This window comes from Puntigrus tetrazona, chromosome 6, assembly GCF_018831695.1.
Source record: "Puntigrus tetrazona isolate hp1 chromosome 6, ASM1883169v1, whole genome shotgun sequence".
NCBI classification, from domain to species: domain Eukaryota; kingdom Metazoa; phylum Chordata; class Actinopteri; order Cypriniformes; family Cyprinidae; genus Puntigrus; species Puntigrus tetrazona.
Window position 1 is genome coordinate 24,242,002 of NC_056704.1, and position 23,616 is coordinate 24,265,617.

The 23,616-nt window shown below is 36.7% G+C and overlaps 1 protein-coding gene across 2 annotated transcripts in view; it reads left to right on the forward strand.

Annotated features, from left to right (window-relative positions):
- tafa3a (TAFA chemokine like family member 3a) overlaps positions 1-23,616 on the forward strand; it is a 74,973-nt gene that overhangs the window by 27,263 nt on the left and 24,094 nt on the right. For both annotated transcript variants that reach the window (XM_043242399.1, XM_043242400.1), the window contains one exon: positions 21,072-21,184. In XM_043242399.1, coding sequence (XP_043098334.1) covers positions 21,072-21,184 — 113 coding nt within the window. The remainder of the gene's footprint in view (positions 1-21,071; positions 21,185-23,616) is intronic.

A 23,616-nucleotide genomic window follows, 5' to 3' on the forward strand; every position in this document is an offset into this window, starting at 1 on the left:
TGAAGACGATGACACAATTAATAGGAGCGGAAGGTAGGGCACGCAGAGCACATGACACAAGACAAAAACAATAACACAGAGTCCAAAGACGTCACACAATTGTTCCGTTTAAATGATTTTTTGGATATTTAGAACTTTTTAAATCAAAATTTAAACAATTTTTAACAGCGCACATTTCTTTACTGTCAAGATATACTGTAAAATATTCTTACTGAGAGAAGATAGGTTTTTAGAAAAAACTTTATATTTTACTTTACTTTGCTTTACTTTATTTTTTTATAGTGATCCTAAACTTTCTAGTATTTGATTTGTTGTACCCCAGGCTAAAAAAAGAGCTCTATTTTCAGACACTAATTTTGTAAAAATGATTCTTTAGTACTTAAGATTAACTTTAATTTTCCAACAAGTGCCTTGTCTGTATGTTTAATGTCTGTATGTTTAATGTTGCACTATTTATATTTTAGATATTTTAGATATTTTACCATTATTTTATTATACTTTAGTTTTTTTATTCTTTTATCTTTATTCTTTTATTCTGCATGATTGCAAGGTCAGAAGGGAAGGAATTTCATCTGTGCTGTATGTTGTACATAGAGCATATTTGACAATAAAGTTGACTTGACTTGACTTAAGATCAACTGTGTTCTATAGGGACACCATGAATATGAACTAAAATGCACTTTTAACATATTATCTCTGTATTTAAAAAATGTATTTAGTCACCACTTGTAGTAGAAGATATATAAAATATTTAACCTGGGATTTATTTTAGTGCTCTGGTACTCAATTTTTGTCCTCTGGTACTCAGTTCCTCTGTCAAGTAAAAAAAAAAAAAAATTATAAGATATTTGAAACAAAGTCAGATGTTGTTTGGTTAACCTTACCAACATTCTTCGAAATATCTTTGTAGGAAAAACGCAAATGGTTTTGGAGTGACGTGAAGGGGAGTAAATGTGCTCACAAATTAACGATCATAACAAGGTAAACTCTGGTACTATAAAACGGCAGCAATGTCTACGTTTGCAAACTCCAGACGGCCTCTATTACAGGGACACCCTTGGTAGTGACATTTAGAATTATAATTCATAAGTGAGTACTACACACAAGTGTGTGGCTTTACTTTGATAACTGTAGCTTTTGACTCGAGCTTTTAAGGGCCTTTCAAGTTTGAAGACTTCCCAGAAATCTCACGGTAGACTGGCTAAAGCATTTCCTGTGATGTAAAAATGGAGCTGTAGGATGACAGAGTTTGCTTTTGTTGAGATGACGCTCACCTCCCTGTAGGTTTGATCCATTTGAGAGCCTGTCTCGCTCGTGTTCTCCGCCGCTGAATTGAAACGGCTTCGTTTCCCCCAAAGCTGAGACATCGGCAGATCAAGCCATCTCGTCTGCCGGGCCTGGGCTCTTTCACAGCTCCACAATAGCGCCACGATGTTCTCCTACCTGTCGTGTCAAGAGATAAAAGCTCTGTCTTTTGTGGCGTCTGACTGCAGATTGTGGTGGTTCTCTGACCCGCTGCCCAGGCATCTGCCGCGTTTCGGTGCTAATGAAATGCCTTTTCATAATTAGAAATGCCACGTTCTTCTCGCAGACAGATAAGACAAAATGACAGCTAATAAATAAAAGCCGGAGAAAGAGAAAAAAAAAAGCACAGGGTCTTCTGGATTAGCGAACAGATGCTAGGGCTGCTTGCGTCGTGCTGTATTTTTCCCGCTCTTGGCGGAAGCCCTCGAGGAACCTTGCCAACCGATTAACAGCTTCGTTTGGCAGATTCGTTGTTTTCGCACCCTCTGATGCGAAACAAAAAGGAAGTATGACATCACAGAAAGCTTGACAGGAACATGCAGAAACCGTGGCTGAAGGCTTTATTCGTGAGTTGCCCTCTCCGTCTAATCTTCGCCCAAACTTTTGAGAAGAATGTCAAAGTTCATTGATCTCATATCTGAGTACAGCAGCGCAGCGTCTTGAAAGAAGAATCTGATCATTAAAGGTCATTGATCCTTTTCCAACTCGAGAAAGACAAGAGGTGAGCTTGGAGCTCACCTCCAAACCTCTTCAAACCTCCGGCATCATCTGGACTAGCTCTTCTTCACCACATCGCTGGTTAACATTCAGCTCACCGTCACTTCCAGCCTGACGGGTCACAGCCTAACGGAGAATTAAAGATTTGTTTCCCTGCAAGGATGGAGTATCTGCTTTCAAGCTAATGAGAGGGGCTCAGGGCATCCCTGTCCTGTAGAAACATCTTCAGCATACTCATCCAGAGGACCAGCAGCGCCTGCGGTGCAAGTCTCCATGAACCCCTCGTGGTACCACCTCAACTTCAAGGCTGTCATAAGCTAGCCTTAAGAGGGGCCTTTTTTCTACGGTGGATGAAGAATCATAGCTTTACTTTTCTTTTCTTTTTTCTTACGTCTTTTCTTATGCTATTTTCATGCTTTTATTTTGTCATTTTGAATTTTGAATTGAATTGAATTGAATTTATTGTTTAGCAAATTTTTAAAATCTTATTTGATTTTTTTTTGTTTTATCCCCGTTATCCTTTATATTATATATTTTTTTTCCCACCAGTCTATATACTGTATTTTATATATTTTCTTTTATGCTGTTTTTTATTTTTGTTTTGACCATCTTTATCCTTCATTTTGTTTTATTTTTAATTTTTTTAATTGTATTTTTATTTAACTAGTTTCTGTCAGTTATTTTACATTTTATTATATTATATTTTTTATTTATTTTAATTGTTTAATTTAGTTTAGTTTAAATTTAATTTAGTTTAGTGTTTGACCAAAATGTAAACTGTGAAACACATTTTTTTTTGTTATTACTGAGGAAAGACTTATCATCGTTATATATGATATTAACAAAATTTGGGGCAATTCTATGAGAGTAATACAGGTTTGGGTAAGTACACAATCATCTTATTTGTTCTCAAATTGCACTCATTTTAGGCATATCAGCAGACACTGTGCATTTTTGATGAATAAACCAAGAATAGATGCGCGTCTTTATATAATGTCCTGTAAGTTCAAATCAAGCTTCGTTTTCTAAACGCGATAATTGCTGTTGAATTAGTTGATCAAAATGACAAATGTGCAGATTTTTCTCTGAACAACAGTGCTGCGAAATGCAAGAGAGATACTAATTATGCTAAAAATGAACCCATGGCACACAAACTGTTCACGGCGGGAGAATGCTAAATTTGCTGCAGTCTTTTGTTTATTTGATCCGTCAGTTTCCCCTGTTGTTTGCAGATGCAGTTCTGGAAGAAAAAAACCCTCCAAAATAGGTTGGGAATTTCGCTGCTGTGCAAAGCAACATAATGTTCTGCCTCCAATTCCAAAGAGTTAGATGTAACACCTGATACATTCTAATGCTAGTATGCTAATATGCTTGGGGTTTGTTGCTGTCAGGAAATGAAAAACGGTTGGTCACACATTGAACTGTTTCCCTCACCTTATCTCTGAGCCCGGCCACAATACAGTAATGAAAACCGCAGGCTGTTCCTTTCAGAGCTCGGCTTTCTTACGATGATAAGGTAGATGTGAATACAATGTGAAAGGCTAATGGATGAAGATGTCCAACAGGTTCACGCTGTCATGCGGCTGAATTAAATAATGCCACCATAAATCAAGGAACGTCGCTATAAAACTATAAGTCTTTGTCATTGCTCTGTCACGCACAACAGAACTCCATGCAGGCTTTTTGTGTATTATGTCTTCTCTGTAATCATCACCCTGATGAATCATCTTCTTGATGAAAAAGCGCAAGATGCTCCTAAAAATTGTATTATTTTTTAGCGAATCTCGCTAAGATAACCCTCGCTATTATTTTATTGTCATAGTAGCCAAACCTGTAATGCACTGCTTTTTGCTACAGACATGAATGATACCATAATTTGTTTTTTATTATTGTAAAAAGAGGTATGCTTGTAATGCACTTGAAGTGATCAGACTGGGTTTTCTCACGGTTTTTTATGGATTTTCAATTTTAAATCCTATACAGTCACGTGAATAAAAAACTTATTTATGCAACATAATATTTTTTTGGTGAACTTTGATAAAATAAAATAAAATAAAATAAAATAAAATAAAATAAATTAAATTAAATTAAATTAAATTAAATTAAATTAAATTAAATTAAATTAAATGTTGTATTTATTTTAATAATTATATAAGTAAAAACCACAAATAAATTGGTACATGAAAATAGACCTTTATCTAAAGAATATTTGCCTGCTGTTATTGAATTATATGCACAGCTGTGTCCTTGCACACAAAATAACTCATGGATGGAAGGGCCGGGAGTATAGGAGGTAATGTGAGTTCATGTAAAGTGGCTTATAGGGTTAGTCTAATTCTTGCATTTGTAATAATAGTAAAAAGAGTTAAATAAAAGGAGGGTTTGGGGGTTTTACTCATCAGTATTGTTTTGTTTTGTTTTCAGGCACAGCCTATCAGGGATTATGGATCTTAACTAGGTTTTTACTTTGTCAATAAGAATGATCTTGTGCTATTTTGAGCGTTTGCTTGACAAATGATTCGGGCATTCAATGAAATTCATTTACTTTATCTTTTGGATGGAAGGGCTTATCGTCTTCACATTAAATGTAAAATCAGATAAGCCCTCTGGAAATAAATCTGTAGAGAGCACATTATATTTATGGATTTTCAAAATACAATTTTAGAGCTCCTGCCAGCAGAGAGGAATTTACTTCAGTATTTATTGTAGTAAATATTTGGCTGTAGTGTCTCATCACAAGAGATCTGATGGAAACAAAATGGCTTTCCATTTGCATTTCTTTAGGCCTGATATTTACTCATTTACTCAAGTAAGTCAAAGTGTTTACTTAGCTTTTATGTCACACCTTCGGCCTTTCCATCCACTTTCAGAGCAGCGTAAACATTCTTCACAACATCTCTTTTTGTGTTCCACAGAAGAAATAAAATCAAACAAGTTAGGAATGACTGTAGAGGAGGTAAATAATGCCAGATTTAATTTGAGGTTGAACTAATACTTTACTGGCACTTAAAGGTACCTTCAGCGCCCCCTCAAGTAATGAGGTTTGTTACCGCCGCATGGATTAAGCATTTATATCTTTGTTTGCGTGCTTGCATCCAGGCCATATGCTACTTTCTTACTAAATCCGCTCACAATACAAGGCATTTGAAGACGCGTTACCCGTTTAACTCGCATTTAAGGGCAATGCAAGACATCTAAGGCTTGAACCTCAGTGTCCTGACATATTAGAAAACTCCTAAGGGCTGTCTGTGCACAGGCCAAATTTCAATGCCACGATGTTAAAGTCTGTGTGATATTGAAAATGATGTCAAAGCTGCCTTGGAGGGAAGAGGAAAGTAACGGAGGACGTGATGAACATGTTTCAGGACCACGGACAGCGACCCAAATAGGCACTACATATTAGCAAGCGCTTAACGTCTAGGCTCCGCTCGTTCCCCAGAATTATAGAATTGGGCGCAAATGGTTTCTACTTTCTTAGCGTTCTTCAGTCTGCCGCTGGCACTTGTGTTTAGTGCAGTAATGAGACTCTGTTGACGGGGCCTTGTAGTCGAGCTAATAGAGCGTGGGATATATTTGACCAGCTCATCTCATTAATTGTGGCTGCGGTAGACACAAATGCGTGACATACTATTACCACCTCGACCCAGATTAAGTGGACTATATTTTAACATTCAGAGGTCAGCGGTACTCGCTCTCTTTCAGATTGTCCCGGTCACTGTGACTTTTTAAAGTCAATGTGAAACGCGTTCGCAACCCGTTTCAGTCCCATCGTGCGACACGTTTCTAAGTGACAAAGAAAATTTAATGAGGGGAAAATGTAGGTTGGAGTTGTTTTTATCATTTGGATCATGACTGGTGGTCAGAGAGCGTGGACTATAATGGATAATTATCAAATTAAACGGTTGTGAAATAATGAAAGAATACGATTATTCTTTGAGATACTGGTGAGTCGTTCAGGTATTCATGTGGAGCAAATAAACAGGGACAATTTTTGATATTTAAATCTGTGTCTCTCTCTGTTTTTGGCATGATCTACTGCCCCATTTTTGCATCTGGAGTGCTGAAAGGATTCCAGGCGCAATATTGCCTTGAAGAGATAATTTATGTAGAGACAATTATGCAAATAAGTGTTTTGCATACACATATTAATAATTGTTCTATATTAGGTTTAAAAGAATGCTCTGGGTTCAAAATAAGTTCTATCAGTAGCATTACCACAGATCATTTTGTCCTTTAGTTTGTTAAATGCGCTTGCAATGGAAATTTAAGAGACGTGATGTTCTGAAATGGTTAGAAACAGTGTTTCCATTAGCATAATATTTTTACGGAAGTGTAACAATGAAGGTCTATGGGCAAGTCTATGGAGTTTCTGCTTGTGTAAAAGCACCTGTAATTGTTTTTGTACGAAAATGCGATATGCAAGTGGTATAAATCATTCCTTAGTTGAATTATACTGTTCAAGACAAAAAGAATACTGACTTAAATCACCAATTTAAATCTTGTGGGTGGATATTCTCACCCTCAAATGGATTTGAGATGACATGAGGGCGAGTTAATGATGAGAGGACTTTCATTTTATGGTGAACAAATTCTTCAGCTTGAATCTAGAACAGTTTTTTTTCACATGATATATATTTGAGTTGAATAATAAAAGGAGACTGACAAGTGGAAAAATAATGAGGGGAAAAAATGCCTAAACTGAAATAAATAGACGTTTGGCCCTCACCTGGGTGGCCCCTGGGCTACGCCCCTGAACTCTGCGCTCTTTGGAAGTGCAATCGTGGAGGCAGTGCCCTGCCCCAGGCTACCTGCAAGGGGTTAACTGGCAATTATGTCTGTTTAATGCAATGTCAAGAGCATCTATTCACAAGCGATGAGAATGCTGTTCTCCTCCCAGCTCTTCCCTCTGTTCATTTTGCACATAAGCAAGCACAGGCTCATGCAGATGGCTTGCCGACAGCACAATCTTTCCTGGATTCCCTCAGTTGTTCTCTGATATTCAAAAGGAATACATTTGTTAAAGGAGCATTAGCATTTTGAAGTCCATCAAAGTGCAGTTTGTTAAAAATGAACTGCACAGCGACGCTTTAAAAAAAAAAAAAAAAGACTTCTGTTGTTATCTGCAAACAAGTAAATGATTTTTATTTTTAAATATCTATAAATTGTTATTTACAGTGTCATTTTGTACAGTGGCATTTTGGGGAAAATAGCTCACCCGTTGTTTTACTCACTTGTTCCAATACCTGTGTGACTTCATTTCTTATTTTAACTCATGACTCATACGTGATATTCCACGTTTTCTCAACCCATGCAATAGCTTTTGTGTAAGCGGAAAAAAAATAGAAGTCGTTTTTTATCGATCATTTTCAGCACTGCTTATTTGCACATATTCAAATATGGTCAAGATGTGTCAAGTGTCATTGGTTCTCGTAATTTTCATAAGCAATCGCAACGTGGAAAGCTTGAATATTTGCATATTACATGTGCATATTTTCAGAAACGAGAGATAAGATGGGGAAATGTTTTATTGAAAAATTATTTAAATTACAGTCTCTTCCAACACAAAGCTATACTGTAACATTGTGCGCAGGTCGTGGTGCTTTTTTTAGTCCGCTATTCGTCTTATTTTGTATTCAATGTATTAAACAGAAACGCAGACAGATTTGAAACAATATAAAGGTTAGTAAATGATTTCATTTTTGGCTGCGCTGTCCTTCTATCGCTGTTCATATATGTTCAAACATATATTTTTGCATATCTGCTACATATACTTTATCATTATTTAGCTCGTGGTTTCCTCGCAGCCGAAAATAAAGCCTTAAGGTCTTCATTAAATTATGAATAATATATGGAAAGAGTGTTTATTTCTCTAGTAATGCGTTTCGGAATCACGGCGATAGCAGCAAAACATTTTGTGTGTCATAAAAGCAACTACCAATTTAGTAGAGCCCTGGTAAACACAGCTTTATGTAACGCGTTCATTTACGATGATATCCAGTAATGTTTTTCCGTAATGCTGCAGGGGAGTGTAAATGTGTAGCAAGACAGCTATAGGCAAAATAAATATTAAACTGTATGCAAAAAATCTAATTCGGTACTATGCGCTTTAATTGAGGCGGAAAACTTGAAAACGCGAGCGCAAAAGACTAGACAGACCCAGAATCAAAAGGTCTTTTAAAAGAAGAAACAATGCAGTTAGGTTTTCTTTTTCTCTCATCCCTGGAAAAAATGCATGCACACATAATAAAGGTTGTTTATTGGCCTTTAACATCCATGGAAACTTTTCACCGTAGAAAAGCTTCTTTATAATTGAAAAAGATTCTGTTGACTGAAAAGTTTGAGGAACACTAAATAGTTGGCATTACTGTAAACTTTTGGAAGCTTCCTTTTAAGGGTGTACAGTAAATGCCTTCAATACTCTCTTTTTTTGGATAAACGATTGTATTTGTGATATGGTACAGTTTCCTCAGCATTTATATCTGGCTTTATTCGTGTGCTGGTCTGGCCGAGGAGCTGATCTGTATGCATCAGGAGTGGCCTGTAAAAAAAACTGCGTAATGATTTTAAAGAATTCAGGACTGTGGAACGTTAACAACTGAAATAAAGGAATAAAGGCTCAAAATTGCTCTGAGAATTAGCTTGTCTAAACATGCCAGAGAACTCAATTACATATCTAATTAATGTCAGCAGCGTCTCACAAGGCTAAGAGCTGGAGCGGTTTTTATTAGCTGCCCTTGAAAGGAATTTCTCATTTTGCAAACAAGCAAATATGTTGCGCCGATTCAGTACAAATTAATGTCATCTGCGAGGCTTTGAAAATTAGTGCTGCTTGCTAAGAAACATACGACGATTACTACTGCTCATTTAAAAAAAAATAAATAAGTGGAAAGAAAAAGGAGTCCTAGTGAAGTAATGAAGTATATCTCATCCTGCACCATTTGTGCTCCAGACATGAATGATACCTCAATTCATGTGGCGCGTTAGAGGTGTGCTATAACATTATAAGTGGTCAGACTTACAATTACAAAAAATTGTTCCCACAGGCTTACAATGAAGGAGTGATTTGAACCATATCTAGAGACTTGGGATCGCGTTCTTTTGAAAGCGACACCCTGGCGACCATTTCGAACAACTGCATAGCAACCCCCTGGCCGTGCATCTAGATTTGATTTCAGCATGTTCTCATGCAGTCATTTCATTTAACAGAAATATTGGTATTAAAGAAGCCTGTTGAAACTTTATTTGATGTTGCTTGATGCACGACGCAGTAAAAGCTGTAATATTTTGAAATATTTTAAAAGAACAGTTTTTTTTGTTATAATATTTTCATTAATTATAAATAATGCATTTTAAAATGTACTTTCTACAAAATTATTAAGCATTTTCATTATCATAATTATCGCTTTTATGCAGCGCTTGATCATATTTTTTAAATTCCAAATGTATTTATTTTGGATCTTCTGAACATACCGTCCTGTGCCTTAATAGAATAGCTATATTCAGAATCTAGCATGCAAGTAGCATGATTGTTTTATTGCCAAATTCATAATAGTGATAATTTGTTCTTGCTAGCAAAAGCCGCTTCAACCTTACAAAATTATTAAAAACTTTAAGCAGCAAAAACAGTTTTTGACATAATATTAATTGATTGTCAGTGGTGATTGTTGATTGAGTAGCATATTAAATTATATTTAAATAGGAAAGCCGTTTTACAATTGTAAAAATCTGTTGCAGTAGTATTGCCTATGATGGTGGTGTTTTCATCCGGTAGATTAAAAAAAACAAAACAGTTCTGTTGGTTTTGACTTAAGTGGTCATGGATTGCATAGATGACTGTAAATAATGTGATTTTATTTTTAGTTAAAAACGAGGGCACTTTGATTGCACTCTATTTAGTGATTTCTCCGGAACAGAGAGTGGGCCGCGGAGCGAGGTGGATTGAGTGTACTGCTCTAGAAAACCATGTCAGTCGAATATGTTTGAGTCCATAAACCAGCTTAGGGTATCAAAAAAATGTAAACAGGACAAACACAATAAGAAAATCCATTCCTTCTTAAATTGTTAGTGTGTAATAACTTGCTGATGCCAGAAATCGAATAATCTTAGCGTGGTGGCAAAAGTGTAGGCCGTGGTAATTCTTCTGCTTTATTTGTCGTTCCATTATTCCTTCTGCTTACTCATCAAGTGGTGTTTTCTCCCATGGTAGAATGGTGCAAACAGAGCCTCTTTAAACTCAGATTATCCTGCTAACCCTTTTGTGGACTCTCTCCTGCTCTCTCTCCCTCCCTTCGCTCTCTTCCTCTTTGCAAGCTGCATTGGTCAATAATGTAAGACTGCATGCTCGCTGCTTCTTGACAGCAGGGCAGCAAATGGAGCAGCGAAACCTGTCTGCTGGTACTGTGAATAATGCAAGGAGCCTGTTCACCAGGCAGCGCTGGTCCAGGGGCACACCGTCTTCTCTCCGCTTGCTGACTAAGACTAATGTGAAGAGAGAAAGATTCCTGATCCTAGATCAGCATTCTGGCTCTGCAGACCTTCACAGCAGGTGTTTTAAAGAGGCCTATTAACACAGCCCAAGCAGGGCTGAGAGTTCGTGCAATGCCTTCCCCTCTTTCGCTTAGATTCAATTCTGCTGCTCTCAACCCATTAACGTGAATCATTTGTTTACTTACTAAAAGCTTAGCGCTTAATAAACACAAGCAGATAACAGTGCAGCAGTTTCTGGAGAACAAGGTTACCGGTTTAATGCTCGCAAGTATGTCTGTCATATTAGCTATTGGTTAATTCATTGTAAATGTAACTTTTAAAGGTTAGATAATATTAGGCAACTATACTATAACATTAGATAATATTAGGTAACTTTATGATATTAATATTACCTTTATAATAAAATTTGTAAACATGAATAATACGATTTTATACTGATAGTGTTCATTTTTATTACTATTTTGAATCAATTGATTTTTTTTTTTTTACTTTAATTGTAAAATTTGATCAAATTTGTTGTTTTTAAGTTATTTTTGTTAGGGGTTTTTTCTATAGATTTTTTAAATAACGGAAATGTTTATTTTCATGTTTTTTTAGTTAATATACCTGGTAACAAGTTTGATTTGTAAGTTAATTTCGTCTTATGGACTGAATTTCACAATAAATTGGCAGTGCTATTCTATTCTATTCTATTCTAGTCTAGTCTAGTCTAGTCTATTCAGCGTTTGAAGTGGATCAAACCCTTTCATCAAAGTTGTCCTAAAATCCAAAACCAAAATGCATTCTTGTCCAAAGTTTATGAGCTATTTTGATCCAATTACAGTTTTGATTATTCTACTCTACTCTATTTTTTTAGTTAAGTAAATATATCTCAAGTAAATCAAGTAAAAATGGGGCGTTTGTTTTTAAAAGTCTGATGTGCTCTATTTAGTTTAGAAGGCGCTGCATACCCCATCCTTATGATGCAACTGAATTAATTTTGCTCCAAAAAATCCTCCCCGAAAACAGGAAAATGCGCATAATTGGAGTGACATTGGCCAGTTGATTTGTGTGTCTGATATGTTGGCCAGCTGCTTGGCCTACTTGTTAATACTCATGTTTTTTTCATAGGTTTAATTTGAATATATAGAGACATGTAGACAGGTGAAACCTGGTTGCAGAAAGCAGAGCGTTTCAGACAATATATGTCATTTATTGCATCATTCTTTCATCTGTGGCTTACAGTAAAAATGTTTCGCTGTTATTGTCTGTACAGATGACAAGTGCAACAGAAAACGCATTTATCGATCAAACTTGAAGTCATGGAGTAAATATCACACAGTAGATCATTCTGTTTTGGGCATTTCTTCGATACAGACTCTGCGGCGTTCAACGCTTCATGGTGGTCTGCTTGGGATGGGAGAGTAAAGGGGTCTTAATTGACTGTAAAAACGTGTTTCCTGTTGGAGTCTATGAGAGAGCCGTGAGGTGATTGACACTTGCAAGAACAACAGCATGATGTGATGTTGTGCTCAGTTACTCACTGCAGAATCAACTGCTAATTAATGAACATGTGAAATTGTAAGAAAGTGTTTTCTTTTTATTGAATAGGCCTTGCACAACGGTGCATTGTGTATAGACCCTTTCCCCATTGTTTAATGTTGCCTGTTGGAATTCTTAGTTCTGCGCTACTTATGGTTTTGAAACTTATGTTAATATGGCCTTTTTTCAAATGTTTGTCATCTAATGCAAAAAATTATAGCACAATGACTCTGCAGTGCACATTTCTGCAAATTATTTCCCTGGCCAGTGGGCTATTTACATTTATAGAAGTATTATAAAATGTTAATGTATGAATATATTATACTTATATAAATATAACTCTTAAAAACAGCGGAACTGTTTTTTCTTGAGCAGCAAATCAGCATATTTCAATGATTTCCAAAGCACTGAAGACTGGAGCGATGGATCTTTAGAAAAATCTGCTTCACATCACAGGAATGAATTACAGTTTACATTGCATTAAAATAGAAAACAGTATAAATGGTTATAATATTAGTTTTTTAAATAAATGCAGCCTCGGGAATATAAGAGACTTACTACAAAAACATTCAATACATTTCACTGACTTCTGAACAGTAATATAAGTAATATGAGTATAGTGACCACCCGCAGATGCCGTTTGAGAATGAATGCTAGGCCATCAAGCATCAGTTGATGACAGCAGCACCTACATCGCTAAAGTCGCACATCAGAGAAAGCTTATGGCAGCCGGTCAAGTATCTCCATCAAAACCCACAAAGTTGTTTTGACTTAAATCCAAGAATGTCCATTTTATGGCTGATAGACCATCAAAGAGAAAACTGCTAAATAAAAGGATCCCAAGCCCACTTGGATGAGTCACTTGGCAAGATGTTTAACTCATTTTGACCTTGCATTTTTCTTTAAACAACAGTATGCAAACAGGAATGCAATTTATCACAGTTTTCATACACAACGTTCTACTGCAAAGCTTTACTTTGTGCAGAGAATTTCAATTCAAGACTTCTTTTAATGCCTCTAAGCAGGTATTTATTTCAACTCTTAACTCCGTCTCATGCCAATTTATGGGTTTCTGTCATCAGCATTAGAGCTTTCAGACTTCAGGGTTCACAGTTAGGAAGGGGGGTATTTTCTTATGACTGACAAAAACAGAAGCATAATTTTCTGCTCAGGCAGCCACAGTGTCAGCTGAAAAGCACAGGGGGAAGCCTGGAGATCCACTCAGCATGCCTTTGATCGCATTACGGCTCTTCTGGCCTTCAATATGCTTTCAATTTGTGTCAGATTTCCCCCTCGTGCTTTAGCATTAGCATTTAGCAATCATCTGCTTGAGTGAAATCTCGGTCGGCGGAGGAGAGAGCGGTCGGGCTTTGATGAAGGAAAAATACTGGTGGTTTGCAAACAGGGAAAGTGGGAAGGTTTTTAAAATAAGCCAGAGCCAAATTTTCAGATCAAAGAAACAGTTAAAAGCATCCCGGGTCGCATACTGATTTCTCTGCTTATTCAGAACGCACTTCGCCGAGGTCCCAGAGACTTCGGCTCGGAAAATGCACTAGATGATGGATCCTAGCAAAATATACATGTTTAAGGGCGTGCCGTTTTTTCAATGTTGAACATTTGTTCTTATCCTATGTGAGACCTCTGTTAAGTAGGCCATTTGCAATTTTTTCCTTTTTTAAAACATTGCTCTTGGTCTGACATAGCCACAGGCGTTTTTTTTTTAATTCCACAAATAGCGTAGAAATGACATTACATTTAAAATCAAGCGCAATAAATAGAAAAGCATTACTGTAACAAAATGTCCTAATGACACTTGACATGATAAAGCACTAAGAGATGGCAATCCATGTTAATCAGTGTTTTTATGCTAACAAACTCCCTCCTACACGAGATCTCATTGGATCAGCTAACTGCTTGTCAGTTATATTAATCATATAAATATGGGTTTGGGTGTAATTGTTGGTTGTTGTTGTTTTAATCTCTTTAGGACGTTGTAAGAGAATTTGGCTTCATTTGTGTTTTGAGCTTTTATAAGTGTGATTCATTTATGTATTTTTAATTGTTTGTTTGGTTATTTTTTTTGTTTTATGTGATACATTTTTATGAACACGTCACGATAAGGCCAGGTTTGTTAAACTGGTAAATGCGAAATCTAATTAAAAACGGGAGATCCATAATTGAAATAATAGGATTAAACTCAATAATTAACTGCTAACATAATGTAATATTTGAAAAAAAAAAAATTCAGGTCAGAACATAATAAAAGGGTTATTTTCTTAATCCATCTACCATTTTCATTTTTCAACATTTAAAAAAAGTAATTAAAATATAATTCAGAGTGTGTAATTTGAATGTTTAATTAACCTAATTATAACACTCCCCATAAAAAAAAAAAAAAAAAAAAAAAAATATATATATATATATATATATATATATATATATATATATATATATATATATATATTGTTTGCTTTGTACTGTGTGCTTTTTCACCCGTAGGAAACACAGTGTCCTCTGATATAACATAATATTTGACATATTCCTCTCGTATTCTCTTTGGAGTTGTGTGCTTGTCCAAAAAACCCCAAATCTTTGACCTCTCTTCTTCATCGGGACCTCTGAGGAGAGGCCTGGTAAATAAGAGACACTTGCAGAATGAGTCAGATGTCTCAAAAGTGTGTGTGTGCGCATGTAAGCCTCAAAATTTTGAGACCCCTCCTATGATTACAATACATGTCCTATTGAGCCTAGGTTTAGTAATATTGGCAGCTTGATGTTAACATGTCCTTTAGTTTTACCGCTGCATACCAACAAGACCACGTCAAATCATCCCATTGCTCGTTGCAACAAACATTTACAGGTTGACTAAAGACAGATTTCCAGTGGCTCAGTGCAGAATCATTCATCTGGAAATGAAGAGTACAGGAGTACTTGTGAGGAGTTTCCGCTGTGCCACGAAGTGGAAAGATCACAGAGAAAAACAAAGAAACCCTTTGTATTCTCAGCTCGGTGCAATGCATTCAATCAGTCTGCAGTTTGACTTATAGAGATGAGATATGCAAGACTTCCACAAGCTTTCCCTGTATTTTAACAACCACTTCTTGAAAAGCCTGTCTCGAAGCTGCAAGGTAAATGGTGTTCAGCTCTCACATTCATACAGGTGTGTAATCACGCAGAATTCTTTTTTCTTGTATCTATATTGCATTCTCTCTGCCTTTTTCTCATCTTTTTTTAACAGCAAATTGTTCCAGTCTCTCAGAGTATGGCATACCTGGCTGTCAGTAAAAACTATACTGCATCAGATATCGTCAGAACCAGAGTACAAACCAGGACCATTTTTGATGAGAACAATCTTGCATTTACAGACATCTATAGATGTTTAGCTAACTGTCCTATGGACATTGAAGCCGAACAGATTGCACCACTTGTAATTCCTTTAAAACACTGATAACTGAAAGCCATTGTTTTGTATATTGGTTTGAACTCAAATGCAGTCGAATCCATTTTTAAAAATCTTCACATATTGCAATTGATTTCACCAACTGCTATCAAATGCTTTAAAGTTTCCATTTTGGCTGGTATTAGAAGTTTTTCCAGCGATTGAACCGAAAGGCTTGTTTTACATGTTTGATAGTGTAAGAAAAAGTGTTCTGCTCACCATATGTTGTCCTATTAACTTCAAGACAAGCAGATTTTTGATGGTGTTTCAAAATCAAAAATGAATCGTATTGTTGAGTCAAGGATAAAAATACTGTCTGACAGTGCTCTGTGGATAAATAGATTTGATTTGGGTTTTGTCCACATTCATTTACTTGTTCTTTGTTTGGAGCATCAAGAAACAAAAGTTAAATTTTGTTAAAAAAAGTTAAAACAAAAATTATTTGTTGTCAAAATCCTTTGAAGAAAATAGTGCATTTGTTTAACAAAAGACTAACACCTATAAAGTGAATGCTTAATTTAGGATCATATATATATTACAATTAAATACATATTCCTAAAAAATTAAATATGTCATCAATTACTCTCCCTCATGTAGTCCCAAACATGTACGACTTACTTACTTTCTTTAATATTTCACAAATATTTTGAAGATTGTTGGTAACTAAAAAAAATTTTGAGTTCCCTGACTTCTATGGGATAAAAGGATCCGATCTCATGAAAGTGCATATAAAAAGTCCACCAAATAAAAACAAAATCTTGTGGTATTGATACACAAAAATGGACTTTGACGCGTATATGCTATTTGATGGGTATCATATCATATGCATATGCATGGGTAGGTATGGGTGTCATAACTGCGTGTTATATAAACACCAAAAACGTAGCTTATACATGCCAAAGTCCATTTCTGCGTATCAATACCACAAGTTTTTGTTTTTATTTAGGGAACTGTTTATATGCATTTTCATGACACCAGGCTCGATAAAGTTATAAACAAGCTAATAGGGTCACAAAAATGGAAACACGAATATAATTTATTTTGATGAACAACATGTTTTAAAGGTTCTGAGTGAGCATTTGCAGAAAAAGGCAACTGATACAGTACTTCAGACCCATTTTGAATCCTATTAGTGGAAATTGCCTAGCGCCCAAACGTCTGCTTTCCCCTGCTGGCTCTTGCTTGTCAAGGCCCATCAATGCTGCTGTGGACCCATAACTACACCTGAGGCCCTCCTTTCTTCCTCTGTGCACTTCTATTCCTCTCTCTTTCCTTTCAGACCTTCTCCATCTTTGATTCCCCACTTCACCCAGCAGATGTCTAGATCTTAAGTTGCACTCCTGCGGTTGGCGAGCTGGCAGACGTGAGTCTCGCGTGCCCGGTTCCTCCGAGCCCTGTGGGGAAACGCGCCTACCTGGGCGGCTGTGTAATTTTGTTTTCTCTTCGCTTCTTTCATATGAGCGCACTTACATCCACGCAGCAAGGTCAAGCGAGTCTGGAGAACTTGTATGACTCTACATCTGCAGGATTAAATGCATTTACCGCCTCCGTTCCGACGAAGAGAGCGAGTTTGAGAATTGGAGAAAGGAGAGATTTGACGTGAAGGACCAAAATAAATATGTCAGACATCTTGCCATCTGCACGAGGGGCATTCCAAAGGGACTAATTAGCCAGCCGTGGTGGGCTGGATTGCTCGTTTGAAAGTGATTCGCTCTTCTTGGGGAAAACAGGTGGAGGAGGTGTTTTTTTCCTTCACTTGCTTTATTGCGTTTGAGTGGTTTGGCAATTGCACTTTTACTCTTAATGCTTGTTCTTCTTTGAATGTTTCATAAAATGCCTTCATTGGTGTCTTTAAGGCTGTCAATCAGCTGCTGTCGTTGGTGTCCCTTAGGTGTATAGTGTTTTACACATATTGGAGCTAGATGATGAGTCAGGGGAGAAGCCACTTAATAACTCGTTGCTTCTTTCCTCCCTCTGGTTTATGTGTTTATGTGCTTTAAATGTGAGTCATACTGCCTCAGAGGTAGCAGAGAATTGTAGGTCCACAAAGGATAGATGGGTTTTGGATCATTTCAAAAGTATAATATGCTTATTTCTTCAGTCCATGTAGTGTATTATTATTATAATTTAAAATACCTATTTTATGTTTAAATATATTACAGGATGTTATTAATTCGTGTGATGCAAAGCTGAATTTTCAGCATCATTACTCCAGTCTCTTTCAGAAATCTTTCTGATATGCTGATCTCTGCTCAAGAAATATTTTGGATTATATCAGTGTTGGAAATAGTTGCTCTGCATTATACTTTTTGATGAACAAAGAGTTCAAAATGACAGCATTTGTTTGAAAAAAAATCTTTGATAACAGTCTGTATTGTCTTAGCTGTCACTTTTGATCAATTTTATGCATTCTTGCTAAATAAAAGTTTTAGTTTTCTCAGAAAAAAAAAACTCGCTGAGCCCAAACTTTTCAGCAATATTACATACATTTAATGTTTATGCATTGTATATTTTGTATGTATGCAAATTATTTATTTTAGTAAGCACTGTACTGCATGTTCTGCATGGTATTGTATTTGAACATAGCCATAACAAGCTGCCTTGAATAGACCCAAAATAAGACCGCATGTGTTTTGATTTAGAGGTTTTGATTGGCCAAAATGAGGGCTTGTCAGAGACTGCAATTGAAGGTTTGCTCTGCCCTTAAACCAAAACATGTCCACTCAGGAAAGGGCTGTTGCACACTTGGGTTTGTTAAAAAAAACAAAAAAACATTCTGACCTCTTTGGCTCCTATTTACCCGTGTCTCTCTTCAATCAATACGCGCAAGCCCTTTGGGTGCATGCAGGGCGACGTCAGCTATTTACAGTGTGTGCGTTTTCAATACCTCAACTCCAATGACTTGTCAACGACCTCATAAGCTCGTGAACCCCATCGGCTTTGTGCGGTTATTGCGGTGCAGAGAAGCTAATTGTGTGTATGGGCGGGAGGAAGAAAGCACGAAGCAAAGAGAGAAAAAATGATGATGCTTATGAGGCTCTGACAATGCATGCAAAGACTTGCATTTTCTAATAGGTTTAAAAAAGCCCAGATTTAATTTTCTTGTTCTTTACTGTTGTTTCTCTTAGGAGTTAAGAGTCTGTTGTAGTTACCTTAGATTGTGTTTCTTGTCAAAGAGAGCTGTGCTGTTACTCAGACTTGACAGTTTTTTACTTGGCAAACTATTAACAGGATTCTGAAAGACATTTGCCTTATCAACTGCATAATAACACCTTAGCAACCACCCAGAACACCCTACATTGTGCCACTCATGTAAGCACCTGTGTAGAAGTCTTACTCCAGTGTATATTGTATATTGATGTGTTCATTAGCGTGTTTAAAGTGCCCCTATTATGGATTTTTTTTAAATGACCTTGCAAGCAGTGTGTGACACAGCTGTAAGTGAATTAAAATATCACGGAACGTTTTCAATGTGAAAGTGCATTGTGTGCAAAGATGTATTAGAGTCGACTCTGAATGAAAAAGAATCCCAAACCGTTGATGTCGATATGAAATATTAGCATATTGCCCATCCGCTTGTTGGTCGCATTGGTCTGAATGAAAATGCTAACTCATTCTTTGCCACTAGGTGCCACTTTTGGAGCTTTTAAAAAAAGCTGCTTCCCCTGTAATGCTATATACAAAGCAGCAAATGAAAGATGAAATAAAAATGAGACCAATTAATCAGTTCCCACAGATTAGGAGGGGTTTGTAAAAATGAACAAGTAAGGTAAAAGTCTGTGAATATTGTAAGTGTTTTTTTGACCTTGTATGCATATCAGCCTGTTTTTGGGACCCCCAAAACCAAAATATGCACCTTTCATAACCCATATTAGAGGCACTTTAAAGTTCTTTTTTGGCTTGCAAAATGCAGCCACAGAAACCAAACCTGTGTTCTTTTATCGTAATGAAGGACAAAGAAACCTCCAGAGTCAGACTAAATACTGAACATATGCATGAAAGCCTCACAGTCTCTGCCAAACACGCCGGCTCACAGCCCCTCATATGAAGCACGCCTTTGCTGTAATTTGAGGAGGGATGTTGGCAAAAGACATGAAAAGATGGCTGTGATACTGCTGTTGTCCTCCCTCCACAAGTAGAACACAAGCTTGGCGTGGCGGCGCGATGATTGCTTTTGTGTGTTCTGGTCTCTCCGGACCCCTCAAAGACAGAGAGGGAATTACTGGCCTGCAGCCTCTGATAGTATATCAAGATTACTGTGTTTTCCAGACAAGAGCGGACCACCGCCAAAGAGCGAGATTGTGTCACTCGCTAACGCATTTGAAGGATGGCTGATATTTGAGGAAATTAATGGCTGTTTGGAATCATGTCTGTCGTGTTCTAAACGATCACGGTTTTTGAGGATTTATGGATCATGTTGTGTTTCCGAGTCATTCGTCTGACTGAGTGCGCTGACTGTATTTCAGAATAAAATGGGATGTTTGGTCTGACATTTACATGGTAAATGGGCTATTTTCTGGGTGTTTGAGCCAATTAGAGGAAACTGTGAAATACGTTGTTTGGCAAATAGGGAAAAATAAGAATGTTTCCCTTCAGAAAGGTGGCATGGTTTTACATTAAAGCGAACAAGAAATCAGAATTGCAGTTTCACGACCTTTTGTTACAACATGCACTGATAATTTGCAAAACTTGAGGTAAGATGTCACAGTGACAGGTTAACAGGTTTTTCAGTTAAATTTTGGATAGTTGATGAAACAAATGTAAATGTAACATTTGGAAATATCAAATCACTGTTTTGGCTATCAAATATTGTGATTTGAATGATGAATTCTATAATTAAAAATGTATCTGGCAACCGCAATATCATAAGACTGTTTGAATTTTGGTTGAAATCTACCTCTGCTATGCTGTTGCCTAAATATCCTAATATGGTTACTTCACCTACAGCCTTGTTTGTCAGCAAATGTCTTTATTTTTTATTTTTTTGCATATCCAGATGGGTTTTTCAAAGTCTGAACAGCCAAAAAAAAGCAAAAAATATTGTTTTAAATTTAAATTTTTTTTTTCAAAACTGATTAAAAAAACATTTGGATATAAATCAGAATTTCACAAATGCTCTGGCTACTCAAATAAGATTTCAGTTCGTCTTTTGCGTCACTCTTAATGCAACTCACAATGACATAATCAAAACTGATGACAGAAATGGCAAAAGTATTCACACAGTATTCAAACAAAGCCGAGTCAGAACGGTGCAATATATAACAGACTCCACCGGTGCTTATTTGGAGATCGAGACTTTGATTTTCCTTCATCGTTTAGTAAGCCTCATCAAAAATGTGCATCGTAACCAAAGTAGATTTGAGCCCTTGCACATTAACAGCATGGACAGTCTGACCGAAAAGCCTATTTCCGTCATATCAAGCATCACAGTATTACCATTTGATAGGATTGCTTAACCATAGTACTTATTTACACATTTGTGATGGTATATTAAAGATAAATTAGCTGTTTACTGTCTGTTGTTTCCCTGTATGTCATTGAATCATATGTTAATTTCTTCCCCTTAAGTATAAAGACGTCTGGTGTGTGTGTGTGTTTGTAGGATGCGGGAGCGGGAGCTGCAGCGTGTGGGCAGGAGATTGCTGCTGTTGGGCATCTGTCTGCTGTCTCTCTGGGGTCAGCTGAGTCTGGCCTCAACACATCGCAGCCATATTGGTGAGTTGCAAGCAAACATATACACATGAACTTTAATGGGAAGCATTAGCGGAAAAAAAGGATCAGCTGAGGTTTGTCACACCCGGCTGCTGTGTGTAGCGTTGAATGAGCTTGACCTCCAGTTTCTGAAGACCATTTTTCCTTGAAATTCATAGACAGTATTTGCCGTTTGTTGTATTAGGGGTTTGACAACCTTGCGCTGCATTTTCAAAACGACCCACTTGACCCTGTGAATAAATAATGTTTGAATAGACTTTACCTTGAATAAAAAACAAACAAATATCTGCGCTCGTTTTGTCATGTTGGAGAGAATCTGTTGAATATCCATATGCTGCTCTTTTTAAGCTCTGGAGACTTTTTCAAGGTCTCGATTATGGATCTTTCTCTCGTATATTTTTAAAGCAAAAAAAACAAAACACAAATTGTTGACAAAGCAAAAATATAAAGCTATAAAATTAAGGTAGATAACAGGTTTATATGACGTTTGTGTTAACAAATCTTGTTTTTTAACACATTGTTATTAAGGTTTGTATATTTTAGAGAAAAAAAATTAACAGCAATATTCTGTTAAAAATGTTCATATAAGTTAAATTCAAAAAACTTTTCTTGACAGGTTTTCTGTGTTTGCTTGAATGGCTTTACAATATTAATAGTATTATAAAATCACAACAGCTACTAAAAAAACAACTATTATTATTATTGATAAAATAAATAATAATTATTATAATATGATTATAATTTAAAAAATATATATTTTACAGCACAACCTTAAAATAATGTTTCATATTTAATTTAATTTATTTTTCAAACAATGAAAACATCATGCTTTTATTTAGGCAGAAAGCCACAGGGAGCCCTCGAAGCTTCTCTTTACAGCATATGTGTTTATAAAAAAAAAAAAAAACAGCCTTTGTGATTCGATCATTAAATTAAGCCATATCGCAATTTTGATTAATCATACAGCCCTAATTGCTGAGATCTGCTTTGCATTTGATCTAATTTTAAATCTCAAATCTCATCGCTCCTGTCTTGGAGTAACCAAAAGTGCTGTAAAAATACATTTTGTGAGTTTTCTTTCTAAAGTCTCTTGTCTGTATGAGAGGGCAGCGTTAGGTCAGCGAAGCCCAGTTTCAGGCCAACAGGGACGCCAGAGGAGAAGGTGTTAGGCTTGTCACAGAAATCTCATTGTAAGGAGAAAGCAGCAAAGTGAAAGAGAAGGAGAACCCTGGGCAAAAGGTGGAAGATGTGAATACACATCGCAATAATGAGCCCCCCGTCCACAGGGGCCGAGTGGCAAACAGTACCAGGACCAGGAGCGAAATCATGTTTGAGCACATACACACACAGACCCGAGTATATCCTTTCTCTGTACGCCGAACGCCACAAAGACCCATTGGGGACAAAGCGAAGCAACAGCGACAATTAATCTCCGGTTATCGAGTCAAAGGCCGACTCTAAATAAAATCATGCAGCTTTTCAGGCACAACGACAAAGATAGCAACAAGTTTAGGAGGCCCCATCCTTCTCCCGGTGGATGTGTATACGTGCGGTTTGTCGGAGGTAGAAAGGGTGATTGATTACAGCGCTAGTTGCCCAATCATTCACCCTGCGGTGGGAAGAGAGTGGCTTTCCACCCGACGCCGGTTCTTCGGCTCCAGGCTAGCACAGAACTAATCACAGAGTAACTCCCAGCGGCTCAGGGAGGTCAGGCCAAGGTGTTACCCAGTAAACAAACCTCTTTAGCCCTGCTGTTTAAGAGAAGTGTGGGCCTCCTGCTGCTTTAGAGAGTCAACCTCTCAGCACACCCTTAAGAGAGCACAGATCAGCCCAATAACACCACAGGGACAACAGCAATGCCAGGACTCATTAGTTAGTCATGAGAGAGGGAGAGAGACTGGGTAAGGTTGGGAGTAAAAGGGAGAGATATGGCAGCGGATGAAAATCTGAAAAATTAAAAAAATAAAAATAAATAAATAAACTAGCAGAAATGCCTTTATGTTCTAGTTTTTTTAGGGTCTTGTTAATACACCCGGCCAATTTATATGTTTTTTTTTTTTTCTAAAGAAAATGTTGATCTTTTTCTTATACAGCTTCAGAAATATTTGAGATCCAAATATTTATTGTGGATGCTGCTTTAAAAACCGAACTTCATTTTCTTTAAAAAGTTTGGAAATTGTATTCATTTTAAAACAAAACACTCGAGAAACCAAAATAAATGAATGCTGTACATAAAATATTATATGCTGCTTTTCACACAATAAAACCTTTTACATTTTTATTTTTAATATTATTTTTTCAGGCATGAATCTAACAAAAATTTTGAGTGTGGCTGTTAATTGTGCTGCTTGTCAAAATATAAATGAGACTATTAATTTATATCATTAATAGTTCTGATGATTATTTGGTCTTGAAAGAATATGCTGGGAAATATT